This window comes from Silene latifolia, chromosome Y (genome assembly GCF_048544455.1).
Source record: "Silene latifolia isolate original U9 population chromosome Y, ASM4854445v1, whole genome shotgun sequence".
In the NCBI taxonomy this organism is placed as follows: Eukaryota; Viridiplantae; Streptophyta; class Magnoliopsida; order Caryophyllales; family Caryophyllaceae; genus Silene; species Silene latifolia.
This window is the reverse complement of record NC_133538.1, coordinates 103,528,522-103,549,066: the sequence shown is the minus strand read 5'-3', so window position 1 is coordinate 103,549,066 and position 20,545 is coordinate 103,528,522. Positions and strand designations below refer to the sequence as shown.

General features: G+C 37.1%; 1 protein-coding gene and 1 pseudogene across 1 annotated transcript; both read right to left on the bottom strand.

Annotated features, from left to right (window-relative positions):
• Positions 1–3,634: 3,634 nt before the first annotated feature.
• On the bottom strand, positions 3,635–15,064 carry LOC141627459 (acyl-coenzyme A oxidase 3, peroxisomal-like; annotated as a pseudogene).
• A 2,574-nt stretch (positions 15,065–17,638) lies between these two features.
• Positions 17,639–20,085, bottom strand: LOC141628647 (uncharacterized). The gene is made up of 2 exons (XM_074441754.1): positions 19,640–20,085; positions 17,639–19,544 (listed from the first exon to the last, which is right to left on the bottom strand). The coding sequence occupies exons 1-2, from the start codon at positions 20,083–20,085 to the stop codon at positions 17,639–17,641; spliced, it is 2,352 nt and encodes a 783-aa protein (XP_074297855.1).
• Positions 20,086–20,545: the final 460 nt, after the last annotated feature.

The following is a 20,545-nucleotide window of genomic DNA, read 5'->3' as shown; positions in this document are numbered from 1 at the left end:
CGTGTCTATTTGCTTAAGACTAAAGATGAAGCAGAACAATCTTTTATAAACTTTAAGAATGAAGTTGAGAACCAACTTGACAGAAAAATTAAAAGGGTAAGGTCTGATAGAGGTGGTGAGTATAAATCCGTTATCTAGCGACTTTTGTCTGCAAACGGTTTAATACATGAGACTAGTCCACCTTACTTACCCCAATCCAATGGTGTAGTTGAACGTAAAAATAGAACCTTAAAAGAAATGATGAATGCTATGCTTTTAAGTTCGGCCTATCTCGACGATATGTGGGGGAAGCAATACTTTCGCTTGTCACATTCTTAACCGTGTACCTCATAAGAAAATAGACAAGACCCCCTATGAGATTTGGAAGGGCTATCCTCCTAACCTAAGTTATCTTAGAGTGTGGGGGTGTTTGGCTAAAGTGGGCTTACCTGATTTTAGGAGACCTACCGTTGGACCTAAGACCTATGATTGTGTGTTTATAGGTTATGCTTAAAATAGCTCTGCTTATAGATTTATGTCTTTGAGTGACCGTTCTATATCTGAGGCTAGAGATGCCGAATTTTTTGAGCATGTTTTTCCTTTTCATAAAACTGTTGTTCCATCTCCTAGTTTACCTGTTGCATCTTCTGATATGTCTTCACATGCTAGTGCTAGCACTTCTAGTGATGTTTCTGTTGAACCTAGAAGAAGTAAAAGACCTAGATGCCCAAAGAACTTTGGTGATGATTATGATACAACTATGTTGTCTGAACTAGGATACACTGTCTGTGCTAGTGATGAGTTTGTTTCAGCCTTTTTAATAGAAGATGACCCAAAAACCTATAGTGAGGCAATGAAATCCATTGATGCTAATTTTTGGAAAGATGCTATTAAAAGTGAACTTGACTCTATTGTGTCAAATCGACTTGGGAGTTATCGATTTACCTAAAGGTAGTAAACCCATTACAAGTAAATGGATCTTTAAAAGAAAATGAGACCTGACGGTACAATAGAGAGGTTCAAAGCTAGACTTGTAGTTAGAGGCTTTACACAAAAGAAGGGTATTGATTACTTTGATACTTACTCTCCTGTGACCAAAATTTCGACTATTAGGACTCTTGTCGCCTTAGCTGCTATTCATAACCTTGTTATACATCAGATGGATGTTAAAACTGCTTTTTTGAATGGTGAACTAAGGGAAGAGATCTATATGTCTCAACTTGAAGGTTTTGTGATTGAGGGTCAAGAGAGTAAAGTGTGTAAACCGAACAAGTCACTCTATGGATGAAACAAGCACCTAAACGGTGGTATGAGAAATTTAACAACACTTTGATAAGTAATGGCTATGTGGTTAACAATTCTGATTCATGTGTTTATTCAAAAGTAATAGAATCTGATTGTGTGCTTATATGCCTTTATGTTGATGACATGTTAATACTTGGTAATAATTTAGAGGTGATAATTAGAACCAAAGAATTTTTGTCATCACATTTTGAGATGAAGGACTTAGGAGAAGCTGATGTTATCCTAGGAGTTAAGGTCATCCGAAACCCCAATGGAATCTGTCTAAGTCAATCTCATTATGTTGAAAAAGTGTTGAAAAAGTTTAACTGCTTTGATGATGTGCCTGCTAGAACACCCTATGATCCTAGTGTACACTTGTGTAAAAACTTGGGCAAGAGTGTTTCCCAAGAAGAGTATGCTAAAATCCTAGGTAGTGTGATGTTTTTAATGAACTGTACTCGACCAGATATTGCTTATGCGAGTTAGTAGATCGAGTCGTTATACACATAACCCTAGTAATGAACACTGGAATGCTCTTCGTCGTTTACTAAAATACCTAAAAGGAACAGTTGACTTATGTTTGCATTATAGTAAATTTCTCTTTGTGTTAGAGGGATATTGTGATGCGCGGCGGGTTGCAGTAACGATGAGATCTGTTCTACTAGTGGTTATGTCTTTACCATGGGTGGAGGTGCTATATCGTGGAAGTCCTCTAAATAGACTTGTATCGCACGCTCTACCATGGAATCTGAGTTCATAGCTCTTGAGTTGGCGGGACAAGAGGCTGAATGGTTGAGAAACCTTTTAGGCGATATACCGGTGTGGGGCGGACGGCTAACACCGGTCTCCCTACACCGTGACTCGCAGTCGCTATTGGTGTTGTGCAAAGAATAGTGTCTACAATTCAAAGAAGAGACACATTCGAATAAGGCACGCTGCAGTTAGACAACTCCAAGACAACGGAGTGATTGCTTTGGACTATGTGAAGTCCGAAAACAATCTTGCTGATCCCTTTACTAAAGGGTGGCTAGAGACTAGTCGTTGATACGTCGAGGGGAATGGGGCTTAAGTCCTTAGGTCAAGAGTGAGACTTGACTAGGTCTAAAGCTTCTATTTCTATGGCGTTGTATGATTCATAGCCTCTATGGTGGTGCTTTTGAGACGCGCTTGATGAATCATACACCAGGTTGGACTTAGGTCCTTAATGACTCATGTGAGAAGTGCTATTGAGAAGCACTTGAGTCACCTACGTAGGTGTAACGATCATTAGACTATGAGAAGTCTTCTGAACACATCTATTAGTACCGAGGTAAACGCATAACTCTAAAAGAGCGCGTTGCACTTTCGCGGAACGATCTTAATCTGAAGGTATGATATGTGTTGTGGGGGGTATCGACCGAAGCTCAGCTAGGAATTCAAATCGCAAGATATTCTCTCGCTGTAAGTAAGTTGTTTCCTCATTGCACTAAAGTGTCAATTCAAATCGAAAGATATTGATACCTAAGTATCCAATCCTTCCTTTACCCAGGAATTTCTTTTTTCTCTCTCTTCGCCATCAGTGGGGGATTGTTGGAAATGATGGCTTTCTACAGCAACTTTCAACAATTGCTTTTTGGTTGTTTGACATCCCACATCGGTGGAATATTGCTTCCACCTTTGCTTTTTATATCAACTTGTCCTCTTTTGGTTAAGTGAGTGGATCAAAGGGGCTTTTGTTGTAAGTCTTGGGCCTGTGGGTTTGGGTCCAAACACACGCGCGTGCGCGCCGGCCCGGCCCGGCTCGAGCTCGGGCTCGGGTTTGGGTTTGGGTAGAGCACCTGCGGTGCGGGCCAAAGGCCCCCTTTTACCTTTTTGCTCTTGTGTGTAATGGGATGTCTACATTCATTCTGTTTGGTGGTTGAGTGTGTTGATTTGGTCAGTCAAATGAGACTGTTAGTGCCTGCGATTAAGGAGCTTAATCTGCCCACTAACTCGGTCTTGACTGCTGCTTTTGTGGGGCGGTTTTTCATGTGCTGTTGCTCTATTTTTACTATAAATAGAGCAACCTGTTTCACTTCTAAAACACACAAAAAAAAATCAACTCTCTTCTCTTCTCTACGTCTTCTCTGCTCTCTTCTGGGTATTGCTGATTTTATCGTTCCAAGTCTCACAGTTCTGAGTGGGCGGAACTGCGTGGAGACTGTAGTGTTAACCTTGGGGAACTACCGGCACTAGCTGATCGCCACCACGGTCGTACCGGAGAAATAGTTTTCAAGGCAGTGGTTTATACACGGCACTACATTCGGGTTTATTTTATCTTCGCTTATATTCTCATCGTCGGCTGGTATTTCTATTCTCCTTCTGTTTCTGCATCTTTCGAATAACAGAAACAGCACAGAGACTCCTCTCTTCTATGTGTCTACTTCACAATAGTCGAGGAATTTGTGACTTAACATGTCTGAACTCTGTTGAAGCCAGCCTTGGACTGGAGGAGGCCTTACCCAAAAATTACTCGAGTAAAACCAAGTTTAAGAAGAGAAAAAGATTTGCCACATGATGAGAAAACAACCTTAATAAACATAATCCAGTTGTTTACCTTGAGGGGTCCAGCAGTAACATTAGCTTCAGCCTCGAGAGAGGTGAGCAAAATTGCCTTGTCAGCAAAAGCTCTGCCCAAGTCTTCTGCTAGCTGATAAGTCTGATGATGAAAACAAGAAATCTCTTCATTAGTACACGGTCACTAGAGAGGAAATTCAGTTTTTAAGTCAAACGCCTAATTGTCCATACATAAAAAGTTTATTTATTACATGAGAAGTACATCTAATGGAAGGAACAATTGATAACATCTGCAGTTTAGTATTACTAAGGATTCGTCCTTTCTTTTAGGAGGACCATAGCACAACCGTTCCTGTCTCTTACGGGGTCATGTCATATTAAAAATAAGATCAATGATAACAAGATTGTATTAGAATTTCAACAGCAATGTCATTCTTCTTGCCACGACTGTATTTCATTTTTATGCCCAAGACTTCTCTTGATGTGTTTGCAAACCACATCTATTAATGATGCCGATTTAACAAAAAATGAACTAGCTAAAGTTCTAAGCATGCCAGATAAACAAAATCTTCTGTAAATTGCATTTATGGTGCATCATTTGGTCACATCACCTGATGATTATTTCTGTACAGACTCCTTATTCCTTGGTACTAAATTATGATACAATGAAAGTGAAGGAACTAATTAAAACTTAATTATTTTATGAAGTAACAGCAACTCAAAACACTTTTCGATAGGGGTCAGCGGGGATAATGTAATTTATAATTAATAACACGAGGATAAAGCTGCGTATACACTTTTCAATAGGGGTCAACGGGGATAATGTATAATTATTCCTTTCTGACTTATACCTATTATCTCCAACAGAACAATGGCAAACCACACACAGAAAAAGAAGCAAAGATAGCTGAGAAACTCACCAAAACAAAAGCTTGCTCTTTACTTTTTCCCTTGTTTTTGTTGTGCTGAAACTTCTGCTACAAAACGATTTAGCAGATCTCTCTCTCTTAGGTAGAATATATCAGTCTGAACCAGAAAAACAGGGCATAAGTTGTTGCGATTTTATTAAATGATCAAAGGAAGACAATTTTAATGTCACTTGAACAAGTACCTGAAATTGGCAACTTCTTAAATCAGAACTTGTCAGCTGAGACGGAATCAGAGGGCTAGGACCGTTCATGTGCTCCAGCCACAATCCTTTAAATGGTCGTTTCAATCTTTGAAATGCCATACATTCCCCAAATAGGGCTTTGCTCACCTTTAGATGCATAACACATGCACTTCAGTTAAGTAACTAGGCCCCAATGATAATATGAGAAACAACATAATTGATATTTATACTGACAGCATAAGCAATTTTTATTAAAAAAACAGGGGGCCTGTCGCCCACTTAATTTTAAAAAAAGTTGGTTCAAGAACTGTTGCCAGTCCTTTCAGATTTTTGGGAAAATTTCCCAGTACGAGAGATACGCTCATAACATAGCAGAACAATTCAGTAAGAAAATCAGATGTAAACAAAACGTCTACCTGCTGCATGAGTACATTATTGTCCCCTTCAAAAGTTAACTGAACGTCATACTCGCCTTTCAAATGGCCCACACGATTTTCAGTCTTCAGACCTTGCCCTCCACAGGCTTCCCGACACTCCTGCATATAACAAATTAAAGAGCCAATCAGTTTAGCCATGAAAAGCAAGATACAGAAATTCCGTCTCTTCACTGAGGATGCTGACCTGAAGTGTTCGCATGTTATGCCACGTTAGAGTAGCTTTAAGGGCGCTAGAAACAACATGAATAGTCTTATTTGTTTCAGGTGTCCGTTTCACATATATTGATTTCAAATAGTTACCAGCAAAACTCATTGCATATCTGCCATGCAAAACAAAAATGTTAACAAATTACCAAGTTTTTGCATATATACTGCACACTATGCTAAGTTAGAGTAGCAAATGAACATTCCATTTTGGTTAAGTCTAAACCATCCCACAGCAGCCCCACTTGGAGGAGCCTCTTGGAGCAGTAAGGTAATGTGATGTTGAGAAATTTAAGAGCGCTTAGCTTCAAGCAGGTCAACAGCATTACTCACTGCCCTAAAGTTTCTCTTCTATGATGAGACCAGGGGGTCGGACATATGTAACTTTTTCCTACTGTTGAAAATACTAAGAAGCTGATGGCTTAAGTCTTTGCAATAAGAGGCAAGAGCCGGCGCTGGTGGCTTGGGTAATCAAGCAATAGCACTTCAGGCTCATTGGGTGAGAGAGAGAAAGCCCATCTTGAGAATGAGTACCTTGTAGCAGTAGCTAAACCCACCTGTTTAAAAAAGTCAACTACTTGAACAAATTCACCTTCAGTTTCACAAAAAAAAAAAAAAAAAAAAAAAAAATCAAGTTGAGTATCACAGTGACTGGCATTGCATTAGTTACCTTTGCTATGTAAAGAGCACTGACTGCAATGTTGACACGACCCAAAGTTAATGGGGCAAGGAAAGCAGCAAATCTCTGAGAATAAGAGACACCAACATAACATCAAATTAGACAAATGTTTATATCAAATTTTCATACACATCGCTATTCAGAAAGGCGCCTAGAAAAGAGAAATAAAATAGCAACAAAATGCCAATAAATATACTTTCAGATAATAGCCAGAGAAGAACCTGATCTGGATTGTCTATTGCACTGAGGTATTGACCATCAGGGGAAACATCAGCAACAGAATTCAATAAATTCTCCCTAGGGATGCAAAGATGATCAAACCTACAAAAACAACAAAATATAGAACTTGATATCACTTAGATAAACTAAAAGCAGGGCTATTTATCATAAAACCATCGTTAATTACCATATTCGCCCATTGTCAACACCATTGAGTCCAATCTTATGTCCACAGTCAGCAATGCGTACATTTGGACAGACGTTTCCATCTTCATCCCTGATTTGTGCTATGAATGCATGGACCCCTTGATCTTTCCCATTAATGTTGAGTTGTGAGAAAATGATTGTATGAGTTGCATGCTTGGGAACATAACAAAACCAAAGGTAAGCATATGGTAAAAAGCAGCAAGAAACGGATAATTAAAGTGAACTGGAAACCTAAGCACATGAAAGGATCATACATTAGCGGCTCCTCCAATCCAGTACTTCTGAGCTGATTCACAAGGAGTGTTAATAACAAACTCTTCAGTATTAGGATCATAGGTAGTAACTGTTTCGATCCCTCTTACCTAGTATCAGCAAAAGGAAAATCGGGAAGACACATGTTAGACAACAGAAACTGCACAGAAGGATAACATCTCCCCAACACCTTAATGAATTCCGACTGTGGCAGCAACAATGATTACCAAAAGAAGCTCACAAACAGCATCTACTTACATTACTTCCATGTCCCAATTCAGTCATAGCAAAGCATCCTTTCACCCCATAGTCCTCGGTAACTTTCAGCCATTTGTCATGATGACGCTTTGTGCCAAAAAACTGAATTGCACCACCCCTGAAATTCATGATGGATAAATTTCTGATAACGAACCAGTATGTGCATGCAAGAGACCGTGTCAAGATAACACACAAATGGTATTCAAAAGCTAGAAAACAGATAAGATAGGTATGCTGTTCAGTTTTTCTTAGACACATTACTCTATACAGAGATACAATTCTCAGGAGTTCTGTGTCTACTATATTCCCTACCGAGAGGTGGAATGGCACAATAAAGCATGTCAAGATACAATTTGTAAGATTTTTTTAGGCTAACAAGTAAAATAAATTTGATATGAATGCTGTTTTGTTTTCTTAAAATGTTTCCCTCGACTCTCAAGAGAACTGCTAATATTCTGAGTCTTGTATCTGCTTTAACTTAGTTTCTTCAATCAATTATCTTTTCCCTTGTTATCAGGAGGAGGCATTTTGGGGATGATGATAGTATACATCGAGGACGCAAAGGAAAAGTTGGACATGAACTGATTCATCAACACACACTTACATCCCTCACATGAACCAAATCTGAGATATTTCAGGAGTTATATGACAAACATGTTCATGAATATAATTAACAGCACATGTATTCATGAACATAATCAGCAGCGCTGTAATAGAACATAGCTTGTAGCATGACCCATGTCTTCTTGCATGTTGGTAATTTAAGTGTAATTACCGGTTCATTTTAGCGTACTCAGGTTTGGTTCGTAGATGGGTAAGTTCGTTATAATATAATGTAAGTTCGGGTAGTACGGAGTGTACACTTGCATAATTATTTATGAATTTACGGAATAGTTTTCATTTGAACAACTATGACGGGGGCTTGGGGCAATGCCGGGAAACTTTGACGGGTTTTAATTCCCACAATAGACATTTAATATGTCGGAATTTGTGAAAAGTTACTACTCTTCACAAATACATCCCCCTACACCTTTTCATATCTATATAAATAGAATGGGGTTGAAGATGTTTGGAATAGAGACAATATGATCTTCTGCATCATTGAACAAAAAACACAAACTACTCAAAAATACTTCTTAATTATATCTCTGTATTCTGTGCCGAATACAGAGGGCAACCGTCTTATCTCAATAGAAAGTTCGATACAACCCAGGCACTAAAGTAAGGGTCGAATTGTTCTATTAGGAAAGCATAGCGATTCGGTGCGGTTTTCATTATTGTCTTTTCAGTTCGTGTACAATTTCCTAACAATCTAATAGAACAATTCTGAAATCTTTTAAGATGACGAATGGTAAGGAAATGACAATGAGTTTTTACATTTTGGATTTACTATGGGATCGTTACGCGAGAAGTTGGGTCATGGAATCTCAATTATGACGATAATTTACATTCTTGGTGCGTGGAATTATTTACAGAGTACTTCTATTGATCACATGGCAGAATAAGATTTGGTGAAGTCTGATGCATACGATAAGTTTCATATAACTTACTACTATGCTTTATGTGATGCTTGATAGACATTGAAATTTGACTGTTTGTCAACTTTGTTTATACTCAAAGAGTAACAACTAACAAGTCGGTTACACCAATTACCATTGAGTAACAAATCAAAGATTATAATATGATAATAATACTATTGCATAGGCGTATTAAATGCAATTTGTTAATTTTGATAAAAGTGAATTGATCGATCTTAAATAATGTGTGGAACTTTAACTATATTTGTTGTAGTATGCATTGTTGATCAATTGTTAATGTTGTTGATACATGATTCGGTCGGTAAAATGCCAAAGAAGCGAGTACTTATCCACCCATGAACAATGCATCATGATCTATATTTCAACATGTTTGTCTTATGAACCTCTGCTGGTTATGTTATTATTTAAGTAAGTTTTGTATCTTAAATATCATCTTTATGATGGTTATGGTTATTATCTCAAAGAGGAATTTATGAACGATAATGATTTACATGGATGCATTAATGATTATTTGCAGGATGTTAGAATATTAATTGTATAATTAATGTGTCCTGTGAAGCCGTATTGTGCAGTGGGTAATGCAATAGCAACTTTTTGTTTATACTTGAAATGCACATACATACATCTTGAAAATGACATGACATTATTTACATCAAAGTTTTTATGAAGTAAGGAATTATGATGTTTGGTTTTTCTGTTTGCAAATGATTGTATAATAAAGTAACTATTACTCCGTAGTAGTTAACTAATGGTCATGTTAGGCATCAAAACAAGTCTACGACTTTTTGTTTTCCCATGCATAAAGTTTAGTATGCATAATTTTGTTGAGTTGATTCTGTAATGGTGTTTATAATTGTCAACCATGAATAGTTGGAGATTATAGCTACTACTGGATATGGATTTTATTGTTTTTGTAACAACTTGTTTTGATAGTAATTTATTATCATTTGTAATGGGTAAGAGGGTAATCTCTTTGTTGTTTTGCAATTCATATAAGTTGAGTTCTATCAATTATATGACTTGTGTGTGTATAGTATAACAATAGTGGTGTACAACTGAATGTACAAGGTGAGTGTGAATGTCTCAAATGTATCCTTTTTTATATGATACACGGTAATGCGAAATAGAGCGGTATAATATAGTTGCTCGCATGGCTCATTAGCAAGTGTATTGGTTTTGGATGGTGTCAAGTTTGGGCTCATGTTGACTTGAGACACCCAAGGTTGGTCAAAAGAGAAGTTGGAGAATCACCCATGAAAAGGGACATATTTTGTGTTAATTTTTGTCTCTTTGTTGTTAATCCTTGTTATTTTTTTTTTAGGACAAGTTTAACGAGATGGGTTTTAGTGGCGATCTTGATCAAGAGTTGTTAATTGGTCATGTGTGTTAGATATCTTTTTGAATATGTTTGATCAATTATTTTAAAAATAATCATGGTTTTTATTGCGGTTAATATGCGAATAAAATTTTGCTCACAAGCATGGATATTAGAGTTATTAATGTTTTATTTATGATTGATCATCAATGGTTTTAATAATCATGTTAAAATTGATTATGAGTTATCATGTATGTTAACTATGTTGAGAAAACTTTGTTTTTGTTGATCGGTAGTATGTTCATATGAATGTTTGTAGCGTTTTCATTTTGCTTGTGTGCTAGTTATTATACTAGTACTATTTTCATAAGTTTTTATTATTATATGGTGTAATATAATGGATGAAAATGAGTCCTATGGAGTGGGAATGAGTGTATTATATAAGTTCCTTGGATGTAATATACGGAAATGTGGATATTGAGCGGTAACATATTGATATACATATATGGCTTGATAGCGGGGGTGTATTAATATAGGCGGTATTAAGGACCGTTAAATGGTACCTTAGGTAGCCTAATTTCAAGGAAGAGATGAAACTTACCCTTATAGGATATAAATATTAAACTTATGTTAAATCTCACATTGATTATTTATGTGAAATAAACATGTAAGAGATATTTATGAAATATAATGTTTTGATCAATGGATATTTGATCGGTGATTTAATATGTAGTTTGTGTGCTAATTGTTTTGTTATAATTGTTTAACATGCTAATATCTTGTCTTGTTTAAAATATTTTAAATTTTGATTATGTAATTGATTTTACCATATAATCTCGAAAGGTGGTTTGTGATAACCATGGTGAGATTATGGAGTCATGGTGGTTTAGCCATGTGTTTAGCCATGTAAGAGGTGAATTAACTATATTGAGTGTACAACAATTAACAAGTCTGTAATAGAGTTGTCATTTGTTGTAGGATTAATGACAAGTCGATCTTTGACATAGAACAAAGAATGATTTACCTTATAAAAGATGGTTCTGCCATCATATTCTTCTATAAAGGAAGACATGGGCCGGGGGAGGTAATTTGATCCTTGATACTAGGATCTAGAGTGAGAATATGATTATTATTCTCCTGTTAATATTCTCTAAGAGTCGAGTATGATGCTTTTATCCAATAATTAAAGTGATATCATAACTCGAGGTTCACAAGGCCTTATAGAATTTGCAATTGGAAATTGAGTAAGAATGTTAGTGATACTAATACTCATGTTTGGCAAACATTAGGCAAGTGTGAAGGTATAAAGTAAACCAGAATTATGGTTTGTCCTATGTCATTTTCCTTCGGTTATAGAGGGATAGTATATATATGCAAATTGAATTATCAATGTAGAAGGTTATTTTCTACTAGTGGTAATGTATTTTACTTGGGTAAGTATCATGAGTATATGGACTTCCAAGAAGCGAATTTGCATTATAAGTTTGACATTGGAGTTGGTATGCGTAGTATTAGCATATAGCCGGTTAAAAGGCTAAGTATACGTAGCTGAAGAAAATAATCTACGATGTTCCTTAAATTATTTAATCAATTTCATTAATATAATTTTGATAGTGAATAACGGTGCGCACCGGGGTGTTTGTTATAACATAATTTGTGGACTATCATAAATGGGAATTGATATTGGTTGTTTTGTGAGATCTCATTTTTAGTTGATCACTTTGCATAAAGGGTTAATTAGGGACTTGGTTATAAAGTCGGTTGACGGGATGAGACTAAAACTCGTATAAGATCCTTGGCAATAGGATACCCAATTCCCCTCTAATACAATGTTAGAGGCTGAATTCAATGTGGAAGGCCTATTGTTAAGAGATTGAAGCACACAATAATTTATATCCCGATGTGTGTGCTTAGACTTGCATGTTGTAAGGTTGATCTTTTGAAAAAGTGTGTTTGCAAGGACACGATGAAAAGAATCAACATATATGAACATGAAGTACAGTAAGCTTCAAGGAGTATGGGTTTGACTCGATATGTTCATGAATAGATATGGGACACTAGGCTTGTAAATAAGTGTCGGTTTCGTAATTTTAGAAGTAAATTAATTTATGTGTGAGTTATCTTCATGTATTCAAAATGGGTAGAAAGGGTTCAATGCTTAGTCACACCCCGATACTCGAATATTTGGAATGTGTAATTTCACTATGTGGAAATTCAATCTTCGTGACATTTTCATTTATGCATAAATTGGTATGTTTGTTAACTTATTTAAAATCTTGAATTACGCTTAAATGGGGGAGGAATGTTGGTAATTTAAGTGTAATTACCGGTTCATTTTAGCGTACTCAGGTTTGGTTCGTAGATGGGTAAGTTCGTTATAATATAATGTAAGTTCGGGTAGTACGGAGTGTACACTTGCATAATTATTTATGAATTTACGGAATAGTTTTCATTTGAACAACTATGACGGGGGGCTTCGGGGCAATGCCCGGGAAACTTTGACGGGTTTTAATTCCCACAATAGACATTTAATATGTCGGAATTTGTGAAAAGTTACTACTCTTCACAAATACATCCCCCTACACCTTTTCATATCTATATAAATAGAATGGGGTTGAAGATGTTTGGAATAGAGACAATATGATCTTCTGCATCATTGAACAAAAAACACAAACTACTCAAAAATACTTCTTAATTATATCTCTGTATTCTGTGCCGAATACAGAGGGCAACCGTCTTATCTCAATAGAAAGTTCGATACAACCCAGGCACTAAAGTAAGGGTCGAATTGTTCTATTAGGAAAGCATAGCGATTCGGTGCGGTTTTCATTATTGTCTTTTCAGTTCGTGTACAATTTCCTAACATTGCAGCATGCAGATAAGTAGTAACTTTGCGATCTTTCCTAAAAACTAGAAAGGCGGGCTAGGTTCTTCAAAAATGTGTGTTAGCAGTTTGATGTCTTCAAGGCTCCTTATCCCACTTTTCTACAAACGCTATCTTGAGCGACAAAATTTGTTTATTCGTTTCAAAAAATTACCAAAAAAACAAATGTAGTACATCGTATTTCATCATAGTCAATATCCTTTGGTAAAATTCAAATGAGACCCTCATCAACCTTTTCAACCTCAATTGACTCTTAATCACTAGAATATTCTTCACGGACAATCCCATTAACACTTGAAAATGTAAGCTAAGCTTTGCTATGGCCTATAAGGCCCGAGTAAATTCAACCAAATGGAAAAAGAACGTGACAGACAGTGAACTGATATAACTTGGCTTGACAATCTACCCCACTGGCAGAATGCATCTGTCTGGAAAATCGAAGAGGATGACAAAAGATAAAATCAACATGGAACATTACAGGATCGAAATTATGTAATACTCTGTATAAACTAACAAACTCATTCACTAATTACAGCAGAGCCAGATCATAGTATTCAAAGATCGGTAAATTTCAAACCCCAGGAACCCGGAAAACCGACCATACATACAGCTAGGGGGTGAGCAAAACCGGATATCCAATACGGTTTTGGAAACCGTATCAGATATACGGTTTTTTAAATCTCATTTTTTAGTATCCATATCCGATACCATTTTTCCGTATATACGAAAACCGTATATCCGGTTTTTCCGTATATCTGCAAACCGTACATCGGGTATCCGATTTTCAGTCTCACTTATGTAATTTAATATATTTTTTTTCTTTTCTATGTGTGATTGTTGGTTTTATTCGTAACTTAAAAGTGTTTTAAAAAGTTATAAGAGTAAATAACTTATAAAGTTTAATACTAATAAGCTTTAATAAGCAACATATTGGATATTTTGTGATTTATGTATATATTTTAATATTTTATTCTAGAAAAAAGGCAACCGTATCAGATACCGTATATCTGGTTTCATATTTTGCCGATCCTTATCCGATACGGTTTTTAAAGAACCGTATCGAATATCCGGAAATTCGTATCGGGTATCCGGAAATCCGTATAATTAAATTCGTATAGCGTATCGGATACGTATAATAAAACCGTATCGTATACTCAGCATGCTACATGCATTTCCATTCAAAAGGTCCAACTTAGGAATATTTCAGACATAAAGTCTCGAGTTCCTGAGTATTTGGCTATTAAGGACAAAGATGGCTACGCACTCATTGTATTATCTCACTGGATCTAAAAATTGCCCGTTGGCATCATCCAGCTGCCCAGTAATTCAAGATCACTAATTTTTTCAGACACTCTGAATCAAACATTCAGCTCTAACAACTAAACAGGATGACTAAAGAGCGCAAAACCCAACAATGAATCCCAAAAAATGGATTGATCACAACACCAAAACACTCCTTTCCACCAATGCAATCGAATTTAATATTAAAAAGTTACCACAAGAAGTACTGAGCACCCACCAAAACAACAAGAGAGTGATCATAAACTGAAACAACATCATGAAAAGCAATCTTTTTCAGCTCAATTTCAGCTCCTCTCTCAGTAATCCACCCTTTAAAAGCCCCATGATCAATCAAGTATCGCAACCGCTTTCTTGTCATAACTCTCTGTTGTTCCATTGACTGGTTATAGTCAGGGGATACAAACACCCTGCTCCCTACCTTCCTAGGATTAAGCAAACTAGATTGGGAGATCAAATTGAAGAGGCAATCACGGTCCTCGACATTGTGCATGTCAAGAAGTGATCTCATTTCTTTGGTGTCAAAAGTTATGGGTTCAGCAAGGTGGGGATCAGAGTAAGTGGAACACGGTGAAGAACCCATAACTGAAAGAAAATTAATGAGTAGGAAGTTGGGTCAGAGAATCGATGATCAGTGGTGAATAGTGATGTTGATGATGATGAAGTGGGAAAACAAAATGATGGATACTTCTAGTAATATACATGGATGTTGATGGAGGTAGGTACAACATGTAGTTGGTGGCGATGTACAACAGATTTAACTCCCTTTCACGTTTGACAGGGAGATGTACTGAATAAACAAGTCCTTTTATGTACCCAAATAAAAGAAAAGAAAAAAGAATGATTCCTTTGGCTACAAATAAAAAAACCTACTTTACTAGAAGTAATACTTTAATCTCCAATACATTATGTAGCTATTGCAGATATCTTTTAATCTCTCTACTGTAATTTGAACTCGTCAGCGCAAAATTGATGTTAAAGAACATCGTCAGATCCGTTGACTAACGAAGTTTTTTAACTATACGTAAAATATTGTGCTTGGAGGAAAATTAAGTTTAGAAACAACCTAATACAAGAATAAACACTGAAAGTAAGATTCGTTAATCGAGTTTACCTGTTTCACAGTTTTTCATAGAGTAAAAATGTAACAACAATCAGGGATTAATTCCGGAATTGTTGTACACAATTGAAACAATTGCAGAAATTCTTGAGAACAAGAAAAGAATTTGGACAATTGATTATTAATTGGTAACTGATTTTTACAGAGAGATTACAGAGAGAATGATAGAAGAAAATGTGAGTGTAAATGATTGAATGCCTTATTCTAAGTGTAGAATGAACTATTTATAGTAAGAAGCATAACAACTTTCTAACCACCTAGTAACAAACTCCTAACCATCTTGCTGACGTGTCCAGTTAGTTAGATGGTTTGTTACAATACATTCCCCTTTTTAATGAAGCTTGTCCTCAAGCTTAAGAAATCTGAATTGCAGGAAACCTCTTTATGAAATCATCTGACAGTTCCCATGTAGCATCCTCAGTAGTGCCATTAGACCATTGCACCAGAAAATATACAACTGCACCACTGCCCTTCCTCACCATCTTCCTTTCCAAAATAGCTATAGGTTCTGCCCTTAGTTGTAGGTCGTCATCAAGCATAGGGACCACACTAATGATTGGCACAGTACCATGATGTTTCCTTAACTGAGAAACATGGAACACAGGATGAATTTTAGAATGTTCAGGTAACTTCAGCCTATAAGCTACCTTGCCAATTCTTGCAGACACTTCAAATGGCCCAAAGTACCTTGGTGAGAGTTTCTGACAACTCCTGTAGACCACTGATTGTTGCCTATATGGTTGTAATTTGACATATACCAAATCTCCCACCTGATATTCTTTGTCAGTCCTGTGCTTATCACTTTGACTTTTCATCCTGTCTTGAGCCCTTTTTAAATGAAATTTCAACATTTGAATGCATTCCTCCCTAGCATTTAAGCTCCTATCCACTGCGGCTACTGTACTATCACCATTAACATAAGGAGTATGCAATTGAGGTGATTGCCCATACACCACTTCATAAGGAGTTGTCCCTATGGCAGAGTGAAAATTAGAATTGTACCACCACTCAGCCAATGGTATCCATTGTGCCCAATCCTTAGGTTTTTCCCCTGTCATGCATCTAAGGTATGTTTCAAGGCATTTGTTAACTACCTCTGACTGTCCATCTGTTTGGGGATGATAAGCAGAGGACATTAATAAATCCACCTTTTGTAGTTTAAAGAACTCTTGCCAGAATTGACTTATGAAGATCTTGTCTCTATCACTTACTATGGACTTGGGGTTCCCATGTAATTTGAAGACCTGATCCAAGTATACCCTTGCCACATCAGATGCCTTGAAAGGATAGAAAGTGAGCATATTTACTCAATCTGTCTACTATCACCAAAATCGTGTCTTTCCCTTGTGACTTAGGAAGACCCTCTATGAAATCCATAGAAATATTAACCCAGATTGCCTCAGGTATTGGTAATGGTTGTAGGAGACCAGCAGGTGCTTGCAATAGGTTTTTATTTTGCTGACACACCCCACACTCCTTAAATCCATTGCCTCACACTCTTCTTCATATTTTTCCAATAAAACATCTCTGACATTCTCATGTATGTAGCATGAACACCAGAATGTCCTCCAAGAGAAGAATTGTGCATTAAGGCACAGATTTCCAATCTCAGGTCAACATCAGGACCTATAACCAATCTTCCCTTTCTCACCAACTGATCATTCTGCCATTGGAATTTGGTATTTACAGTAGGATCATCTTTAAGGTCTTGTATCAGTTGTGTTAGTTCAGGGGTCTGCCAACTATCTTTGATCCTTTGTAAGAGATCAGTTCTCACTTGAGATACTAATATGGTCAATAATTCAGCCTCTCCTACTCTAGAAAGAGCATCAGCTACTGTATTTTCCTTCCCCTTCTTGTATTGCACTTCATAATCCAACCCCATCAACTTGGGTAGGCATTTGCTCTGAAATGAGCTTGTTATTTTCTGCCCCAGCAGATACTTTAAACTGAAGTGATCAGTTTTCATGATGAAGTGTTGGCCTACCAAATAAGGTCTCCATTTATCAACAGCTAATATTAAGGCTAGCAGCTCCTTTTCATATGTAGATAGAGACTTATGTTTGTCAGCCAAGGCCTTGCTTATAAAAGCAATAGGATGACCCTTTTGAGTCAAGACAGCTCCTATGCCAATATCGGATGCATCGGTTTCTACTTCAAATTGTGAGTTAAAATCGGTAAGGCAAATCGGGGCTCTTGTCATTGCTTGTTTCAAGGTTTCAAAAGCCACTTCGCCTCGGGATTCCATATGTATGCATTTTTCTTGAGTAGATTAGTTAGGGGTTTACTGATGATCCCATAACCCCTAATGAACTTCCTATAATATCCCGATTAAGCCCAAGAATCCCCTGAGTTCCTTAACTGACTTAGGAGGTGGCCATTTGAGCATGGCTTGTATTTTGGTAGGGTCAGTAGCTACTCCTCCCGCAGACACTATGTGTCCTAGGTATTCCACATGGTCCACTCCAAAGCTACACTTACTCATCTTAGCAAACAACTGATGCTGTCTCAAAATTCCCAATGTATCCCTCAAATGCACAGTATGGGATTCAATATCAGGGCTATAAACCAATATATCATCAAAAAACACTAATATGAACTTTCTTAAATGCTCACTAAAGATGGAGTTCATCAGTGACTGGAATGTTGAGGGAGCATTGGTAAGGCCAAAAGGCATTACTACAAACTCATAATGCCCTACATGAGTTCTAAAAGCAGTTTTTTGAATATCCTCCGGATGCATTCTAATTTGCCAATATCCAGACCTTAAATCTATTTTGGAAAATATGCATGAACCATGTAACTCATCTAGTAATTCATCAATAACTGGAATAGGGAATTTGTCCTTGACAGTATTTTTGTTTAACTCCCTATAATCCACACAAAACCTCCATGTACCATCTTTTTTTTTAACCATAACAACAGGAGAAGAAAATGGGCTTTGACTAGGTCTGACCACACCAGCTTCCATCATTTCCCTAGTAATTTGTTCAATGGCATTTTTTTGTATCATAGGATACCTGTATGGCCTGACATTAATGGGTGGTATTCCAGGATTGAGGTGAACCCTATGATCATAATTTCTATGGGGTGGTAACTCCTTTGGTTCAATGAATAAATCACCAAATTCATGTAAAACCTTCTGAATTTCAGGAGGTACAGTAGATACCTGATCATGTGCCAATAGTGGTGAGGAAGTAGGTTGAACTTGAATGGCAAAGAATTGACCCTTATCATACTCTCCCCCTTTGCTCAGTTCAGCAACCATTTGCCTACCAGAGATCCACTTTAGACTGCCTTTTGTGATACCCCTAAGGACCACCCTCTTCCCTTGATACATGAATTCTATCTTCAGCTGGTCAAAATCCCATACCACTGGCCCTAAAGATGAGAGCCATTGGACTCCTAACACCATTTCACACCCACCCAAAGGCACAACCATTACATCAGTTGTGAACTCAATTCCATGTAGTAACCATTTGAACCCCTTACACACTTTTGAAGTCATAAATTTTTCCCCATTGGCAACAGAAACTTCTAGAGGATATGTTGTTGTGATTTTACAGCCAAGCCTTTGTGCAGTCTTTGTATCACAAAAATTATGTGTACTTCCAGAATCAATGAGGATGTAGACAGCAGTATGCTTGACCCTGCCCTGTACTCTCATAGTCTGATCAGAAGTATGACCAGAGATGGCATTCAGAGAGATCATAGGTTGTTCTGTCCCCATGTCCTCCACTTCAGCTTCACCTTCCCCCCTGAATTCAGGTGTATCCAGGATTCCAGGGAAGTCTAATGTATCACTGTCCTCCTCTGGCTCCATAGGCACTAACACAATATTATACAACTTCCCTTTACAAGTGTGACCAAATGTGTATGGTTCATCACACTGAAAGCAAAGATTTTTCTTCCTTTTCTCCTCAATCTCAGCGGGAGTTAATCTTTTGTAGTTTGGTTTTGTGGGTCTTGGATAAGTGTTTGATTTCTGGAAAGGTTGTGTGAATTTGGTATTATTATTGTTCTGATAACCTGGATTGGTGAATCTTTGGGCATTTTCAGATGTAATTCTGTTTGGGGGTCTGTCAAGCAAAGGTCTACTCACAGTTCTTGCTGCTGCCAGACTTTCTTCCTGACATCTAGCTAATTCTACTGCTGCAGCTACTGTATCAGGTTTTAATGCTCTAACGAAAGGCTTGATAGTAGGTTTTAGACCACCAATGAAACTATCCAAGAAATATGACTCAGGTAATAATGCATTCCTCTGCTTTGAATCAATCCCCTCAAATTCTCAAAGACATCAAGATAATTTTCCAAGGACCCAGTTTGTTGAAGCTTATTGAATTCCTTCACAACATTACTTCCCAAATTTTCTTTGAATCTAGCACACAAATCCAACACAAATTCATCCCAATCTACATTTAATCTCATATTCATATAACTGTGCACCCAAGACTCAGCTTTACCCACCATATACAAAGAAGCAAGATTGAGTTTCTGATCATCAGCAACCTTACACAATTCAAAGTATTTCTTGCATTTTTTAACCCAAATTCGCGGATTACTTCCATCAAAAACAGGGAATTCAACTCTGGGATTAAAATTGAAATTGCGAGTGTTTTGTTGAGGTATACCTTCCCGAGTTCCACCATTATTGTTGATGTTATTCCCATTGTTCTGCAGTCCCAAGAGCAATTGTTCAATTCTCTGGTTTTGCTCCCGCATCAACCCCATTGAATCCTCCATTAACTTCATCCTTTCCTCCATTTGAGCTTGTAATTGAGCCACTGTTAGCTTAGCCAGTTTGAATCGATGTTTCCCAAGTTAACCCAGAAAAAGAGCTTGAAACCCTAGCTTTAATGGCGGAAATTATAGAGATATTCAGGACTGAAGTCTCTGATACCAATTGTAACAACAATCAGGGATTAATTCCGGAATTGTTGTACACAATTGAAACAATTGCAGAAATTCTTGAGAACAAGAAAAGAATTTGGACAATTGATTATTAATTGGTAACTGATTTTTACAGAGAGATTACAGAGAGAATGATAGAAGAAAATGTGAGTGTAAATGATTGAATGCCTTATTCTAAGTGTAGAATGAACTATTTATAGTAAGAAGCATAACAACTTTCTAACCACCTAGTAACAAACTCCTAACCATCTTGCTGACGTGTCCAGTTAGTTAGATGGTTTGTTACAAAAAACCTAAAATATACTCCATAGTT

Excerpts from the sequence above, each read along its gene's own strand:
- LOC141628647 (XM_074441754.1), bottom strand. The coding sequence starts at position 20,085 with ATGGAGGAAAGGATGAAGTTAATGGAGGATTCAATGGGGTTGATGCGG. Across the intron at positions 19,545-19,639 it reads AATAAGCTTCAACAAACTGG|TTTCATTGGTGGTCTAAAAC; the intron begins GTCCTTGGAAAA and ends TTTCTTGGATAG.